General features: G+C 36.6%; 2 protein-coding genes across 2 annotated transcripts; one reads left to right on the top strand and one right to left on the bottom strand.

Moving 5' to 3' along the window:
• The first annotated feature begins 429 nt into the window (after positions 1 to 429).
• On the top strand, positions 430 to 3166 carry LOC140883773 (uncharacterized). The gene is made up of 8 exons (XM_073290356.1): positions 430 to 535; positions 630 to 732; positions 813 to 917; positions 1453 to 1538; positions 1625 to 1848; positions 1969 to 2149; positions 2458 to 2638; positions 2737 to 3166. The coding sequence occupies exons 1-8, from the start codon at positions 477 to 479 to the stop codon at positions 3040 to 3042; spliced, it is 1245 nt and encodes a 414-aa protein (XP_073146457.1). The 5' UTR covers positions 430 to 476; the 3' UTR covers positions 3043 to 3166.
• Positions 3167 to 3529: 363 nt separating this feature from the next.
• On the bottom strand, positions 3530 to 4888 carry LOC140883570 (small ribosomal subunit protein eS17-like). Its single transcript, XM_073290094.1, has 2 exons — positions 4333 to 4888; positions 3530 to 3732 (listed from the first exon to the last, which is right to left on the bottom strand). Exon 1 carries the CDS (start codon positions 4771 to 4773, stop codon positions 4345 to 4347), a length of 429 nt encoding a protein of 142 aa, XP_073146195.1. The 5' UTR covers positions 4774 to 4888; the 3' UTR covers positions 3530 to 3732; positions 4333 to 4344.
• Positions 4889 to 7094: the final 2206 nt, after the last annotated feature.

Genomic DNA, 7094 nt, shown 5'->3' with positions numbered 1-7094 from the left:
TTCATATTTTATTTATTGTTATAAAGACAAAATGATAATTTATCATTTTTATATAAAAATTAATCAATAAAATCAAACAAAGTATAATCTATCAATCAAATCAAATATTATATTCACTATCATTATTTATTTATTTTTTATTACATTACATTACTTATTTATATAATAATTTATCTCATCACGTATATCAAACAGAACTTACATATATAAATTTGCAACTTGTCATTCTTCAATGTGAAACCCGTAGTTCATGGGCCAATATTTTTTCCCAGCCCATATACTTACGGTATTGGACGGGACGTTGTGCAGCCACAGATGGGTGGGGTCTTGCTTCATCAGGCCCATTAGTCAAATTAGTTACCCAGGCCCTTTTATTTTTGAGTCAACAACTTTTATTTTATTTTTTAAATTATCGTCCTCTAATTAAATAAACAGAGAAAATGGCAACGGGGAATTAACCAGAAGAGTTTGGAGAAATGGGCAATTCTGGATCATCGTCTTCCGCCAATAATCCCCGCTTCGCTTCCGCCTCCAGGTTTCCTTCTTTCTCGAATTCCGAAGATTTCTGCGTTGCACAGCTTCCTCTTTTGTATGTTATGTCTGTATTTGATTGCTTTAATTGATCATAGAGCGTTCACTCACAAGGAATTGGAAGATTTGAGATCGCTCTTTGACTCACTCGCTGCCAAGTCACAAAGCAACGGAAACTTCGTTTCTCCTCAAGTTCTAAAGGTGCATTTTGTTGTTATTATGCTTACAGTAACATGATCTTTTAGCACATGATATTTATGGGAACGGACTTAAATTCATAGGCCTATATTGGGATTGATGGGCTTCTCGGGGATAGAGTATTTTACTTAGTCTCGCAGAAACGGAAGGATCAGAAGCTTACTTTTGAGGACCTGGTTATTGCAAAGGTAAAATTTAAAAGCATTTTCTTTTATGCGTTCACATTCCAGTTTATTTGTTGCATATCAGTGAACAATGGACCATGAGATATTTAGCTACTGTTTTAGGGAAAAAGAGAGATTCAGTTCTGATGCTTTTTTTCCACTTCGGTTTTAAGCAATTTTTTCAAAGCTTCCATGAGTGGATATGGTTGTGATTCGATGCCGGATACTTAAGAGAATGCATGATTATGTTAAAACTCGGTGAAGATTTTGTTTTCTGGTCGGTTAAATCGACTCTTGAAATTGCGATGATCTTTGATGCTTTTGTGGTTTATCAACTGTGGAAATTTTAAAGTAGTTGAAGAATATTATAGAGGATATTGCTGCAACATTGGGTTATAATCTTCAGCCCATTCTCGGAGAAACGAATGTTTTTGAAATAGCTTAATTGGATTAGATGTGAATATAAGTTTTAATTTTTTGCTTCAGATCTATCACCATTTGAAAAGGTGGACGCATTTGATATTTCGCACTTGAATTTGTGCTTGCTTCTTAATAATAGGGAACTTATGAGAAGGGGACAAATGATGATATTGATGAGTTCATTTACCAACTATTAGATGTTTCTGATGATGGCATCGTGGGAAGGTAAACAGTGGGGGGGTTTACCATGGTTGCATTATTTTCTATGGGTTTTTTCACTTCAATGATGTGTATGCTTTGCATTATGGCAGGTCTGATCTTGAAGCTGTTCTAACCACCATCCTTGATCACCTATTTCATAAAACTTGCTCTTCTGAGCCCAAAGCAGGATCTTGTCAGGAAATTGTGGAGGCTTTCATTCCTGCTGTTAATTCTACGAGTGATGAAATGTCTTTTGAAGATTTCAGAACATGGTGTGCTTTTCTGCCATCAGTCAGGAAATTTCTTGGCAGTTTGCTGACGCCATTCGATTCAGGTATCTGATTATGTTCCCCCATTTTTACTATTAATCATCTGTTTTGTCGAATATGGCAATCATGGAACCTTGACTGACAAGTGGTTGTGGAGTTCCTCACATATTATTTCTCCTTTGTAGGTTCTCAAATTCCACTACTACTGCATCAGGATCACATTGATCCTAGTTTGATAGTGTTGAAGAAGGAATATGCTTGGCATATTGGAGGAGCACTGCCCCAATATGAACTAGAAGAATGGAAGCTTTTGTATCATAGTGCCGTTCATGGTTTAAGTTTCAACACATTTTTTGGCAACATACCGTGAGTATCCATGATGAAAATAAATCTATGCTGAAATTTTTTCTTTCATATACTTGTTTCGGAGGTTTATGGTGTAGTCTTTCTTTTAGTCATTCCAAAATTCATTATTGCCTCCCAGTACTTTTAGTGTTCTGATTTGAATACGCTAGCCCTTGATGTTCGGAATATTCAGGCATATCTGTTTTTTGTTTCTAGATTCAGGACAAAAGTTGTGAATTCTGAAACCTGTTATTTTTTCCCCAGTTTCTCGGTTGCTGCTACTTTCTTTTGATAAGGTGGAATGGATAATTGTTCAAATTGAACTGCAGAGATGATGGACCAACTCTGTTGATCATTAAAGATAAAGAAGGTTACATCTATGGAGGCTATGCTTCTCAGCCATGGGAAAGACACGGAGATTTCTTCGGGGATATGAAATCTTTTCTTTTTCAACTTCACCCCAAAGCTTCAATTTTCCGGCCAACTGGAGCAAATAATAACATACAATGGGTAAGTCCCTGGATCTCTCCTAAAATGTAAAATCCAGCTCTTATAGAAGGAACATATTGTTTATGGTTAACATAATCTTAAAATCCTTGTCTTGGTAGTGTGCTGTGAATTTCAGTTCGGACAGCATTCCTAATGGCATAGGATTTGGAGGGCGCGAAAATCATTTTGGAATGTTCATCTCTGCAAGCTTCGATCAAGGCCAGACCTTTGCCTGCACCACATTCGGCAGTCCATGTCTTTCCAAGACCAATCGTGTATACCCGGAAGTGATAGAATGCTGGGGAGTGATTCCAAGGAGGGCTGATCAAGATAGGCCTGAGGCGTTGAAAGGTACGGTTCTGGAAAGGTTTAAAGAAGATCGGCATATGCTCAACATGGTTGGAATTGCTAATTCGAGCGAGTAGTCATTATCTTTGATTGTGTTTATGCAACTGTCCGCCCTCATTTTTTTTTTGTGGGAGCCGTGCACGTTTTTATACATGTGAATTTGGTGGTGTGAAACAATGCATTATTCTTGGAAATTTTTCACGACCTGATAAACATTTCGGCGCTGAGACCCTTAAAATAACGGTATCTTTGTCAAAGTCACGTATATTTATGCAAACCGTATGAACCAAGTAAGAGTGATGAAACAGCGATGACTATTTTTCTTAATTAGTAAAATTGAACTGCAGACAGTTCCTTCAATAGTTTGGGATTTATTCAAATTTTATAGATAACCATGCAGACTAAGGGAGTAAAAGGACCAAAGATTCAAACATTGCCCACCTCACCATTGAAAATCAATGGCAATACGTATAGGAAAATATAAGGTAATTTGATCAACAAAAGAAGAGTGGTCTGGTCAATCATACAGACAATGTCCTGAAGACCACATCAGACAGTTGATCCTAAACACAAGCTTTCCAAGAATGTCAACAATTATCGAGGAATCTTAGAAAAGGAGGCTAAAAATATTACACAATAGCACGATAAACAAACAAGTTCACAGAATCCCGATCGAAATAAAAAATAAGTAACAATGGAACAAGCTGCGGAATAAACAACAAAATAACTTCCCCAAACAAATCCAAGCATTCCAGTGGTGAGGAAACCTATTATTTTGAGCAAAAATAAAAAAAAAAGCACATTACCAACTCGTACACATAAATAACCAATGAACCCAACAGGCACACAAGGATTTGAGTCCCCCAAATTGCAGTTGTAATTAAAGTCTCTACTGATTTTCCTTTAAAAAGACTAATCATCACTTCGAAGCTATATCTTAAACAAGATTCCCTACTTGATCAAAACAGTGCCACACAACAAAAAACCACAAGAACAATAATCAACTCAAAAATCAATAGGCTCCAGCAGGAGGATAATCAGTATAGGTGTGTGCAAAAATCAATAGCAAGATTTCGGCTTCCAAACAAAACTATTGGCAAATGGCAATGTTGAAATCATACACAGCATATGAAAGTTCAAAGCCACCAGCTATATTTTGAGCAAAAAACCATGCATCCAAGCGATATGAAAAACAGAGAGAAAAATTTAATTATAGAAAATGTAAAACATGAAAAACAAACCAAACGCTGGTCTTAAATACTGCAAATACAGTCTAAAAGTAAGTGTCTTACACCATTTCGCAAAAATTAAAGGTAACTCATCACCGATTAACGATTAACATAGTAAAGAAACCTCCAAGAAAAGACCTTTTCTTCCTCTCAGTATCTCCTTCCGCCGCCACGGCCATAGTTCACCGGCGGCGCAACATTGATAGGTCCCTGATCCTCCCTGAGCACAACACCAGGGAGCTCCTTCATCCCCATGGACTCCAACAAATCAACAGTTTCCTGGTCAACCTCAATGCGGTCAACCTTAATGGCTGATTCATCGGGCACGAAATCCATGCGGCGCTCGCGCTCCTCCTCCTGAAGCTTCAGCGAGATACCACGAACGGGACCCTTCTGGATCCGTTTCATCAAATGGGTGGAGAAACCAGCGATCTTATTGCGGAGGCGCTTCGAGGGGATGATGGCGACCTCCTCCAGAATCTTCTTGTTGGTGTGGAAATCGAGGGTCATCTTCGAATAGTAACGCTCGATCACTTGCCGGGACGACTTCTTCACTGTCTTCGTACGAACACGACCCATTTCCGCCGATGTATTGGTGGTGAGAGATGCCGCCGCGGAGGAGGATGGAGAAAGGCTTAGGGTTTGTCCAGGGGATAACGAAAGCTTTGTATATCAAAGGGGAAATTGAATTTGGGCCTCGCTAGGGTTTAATGATGAACGGGTATTTGCACTTTCACCCTCGTGGCTTTCTTTATTTAATTTGACCCCTTGGCTTTATAATCATATTCATTTCACTAAAAAAGAAAAAAGAAAAAAAACCTATCTATATTCAGTTATTCAATAATTCACCCCCTTAAAATCTAAAATTTGACGTTCTTCAAATAAATAAATACAATCTAAATTTGAACATTTGATTATTTACAGGGAATACATCGTATCGAATAGGAAAAATAGTATAGTTATTCAATATAATTTGATATGTTGTGATTTTTGACGTGACTAGGTATTAGAGTTGTCAAAATGTGTCAGACTAATCGAGTCAACCAGCTTCGTTATGAAAAATAGATGGATTGAATTACTCTCATTTGGAGGCGGGCCTAGAATCTAAATGGGTCAGCCTATTTGGGTTGCACAGGTCGGAGCGAGGCGAGCTCCAATTTTTTCTTATACCATTTTTAAAAATTTTATTATTTCAATGATGTATGGTTCATGAGCTGATTTACGAATGGTTGGCGTGTTAATGATTTGATAAAATAATTTTATTATAACATGTGTATGTATAGCTTCTATGTATGATAGGAATATATTTTTTAAAAAAAAACAAATTGTAAATTTTAATTTGACTCTTTTTATTCTTGTTTTTTTAGTCCGTTCAAAATTTTGAACAGCTTATTCTATTTTTTTAAGGGGTCATTAATACAAAATGTATTAATATGACTAAAACTTATATAGAAATTTTTATATATAAATTGAGCTAGCTAGGGGGTAAGTAGCTAGTTTGCGGTTAGAGTGGAGCTAGGGAGAATCAAATTCAAACTCTTCTTCTCAGAATTAAGAATTGAGTATTTTTTGCGGTAATGAAGACTGATCTTTTTTTTCTTTTATGTGAAATATTAATTGGCTACGCTCACTGATATATAATATACTACTCTATATATGTACGTAGATCACTTGGATTTCATGGCACGTAAGGGCCGGAAGCCGCCAAAGCCACGAAAGAGGCCGCCCGGAGCGTTGGTTTTGCCGGAGGCTGCTGAAGTTTACCGTGTGGTAAAATTTCCGATGAGACGACCCCAAGAAACCCAGTGGACGGAGGAAATCTGGCAAGATTTCAGGAATTATAGCCAGGAAATGTGTTTCCCTGACAAAATGATGCGACTGCGCCGAGAAATCCCGTTTCTTGGTCATGCGCACGGCGGTTCTCGACCGGAGGCTCCACTACGGAATAACATTGCCGCCGATGAGACGCCGCCACGGCGGAGCCCGGAAGAAGAACTGACGGAGATGTCGCGGCAAGTGTTGCGAATATTGGACGACATTGCGGAAGCCTTGGGCTTCGACTTTTACTTGGAACGCATCAATGCAACAGAGCGAGTTTCTTGATGAAAAGATATGAAATTAAACCTGCTGGATAATGGATTATGTTGGTTTTTTGATTTTCCAAAAGAATTGTCGTTTATTTTTTTTTTTTTTCTTTTTTTTTTTTTTTTTTTTTTTTTTTTTTTTGTGTCTCGAACGGATCTTTGATTGGTTTCAGATATATGATCATGATTCATATACTGATATATACTGCTAAAACATGCATTACATGTTCATGCATAACTTTCTGTTGATTTGACTTTCTCCTGTGGTTAATTAGATTAAATTTCAGGGATGCAATTTATTTTTGTCAATTTATATTATAATCTTTATATATTATATTATTCAGTACACACTGCATGCATTATGAATACTTGAATGTTTGTAAAAGATTTTTATGTGATTAGAAATATTGGCATCCTTGTATAAAATCTCTTGACTCGATGAGCTGAAATTTTCATTGTATTAATGTTTTACTAATGTGGGTTTATTAATGACAAAGTTGTGAAATCCACTGTTTAGAAAATTAAATAATTTGAAAATAAGTGTACTTTTTAATTCTTGGTTTTCCATCATTGAAAACAAGGTGTAAATATACACGTCACATATGTGTCCGGTTGCTAATATACAATTTTTTTAGTAACTAATAATATACATTTATATGTGTGTTGCAGCAAATGGAAATTAATTTCAAATTGAAATCCAAATAAAAATAATATAATAAATGTTGAAATAGAAATGAATTTTACATTTGCTTCATTGAACATATTCCCGTTCGTGAACTAGAAAATAAAAAGAAACCCATCCATGCACCAACCAAT

The sequence above is a fragment of the Henckelia pumila genome, chromosome 2 (genome assembly GCF_033568475.1).
Source record: "Henckelia pumila isolate YLH828 chromosome 2, ASM3356847v2, whole genome shotgun sequence".
Lineage (NCBI taxonomy): Eukaryota > Viridiplantae > Streptophyta > Magnoliopsida > Lamiales > Gesneriaceae > Henckelia > Henckelia pumila.
This window is presented reverse-complemented; position numbering and strand designations above follow the sequence as displayed.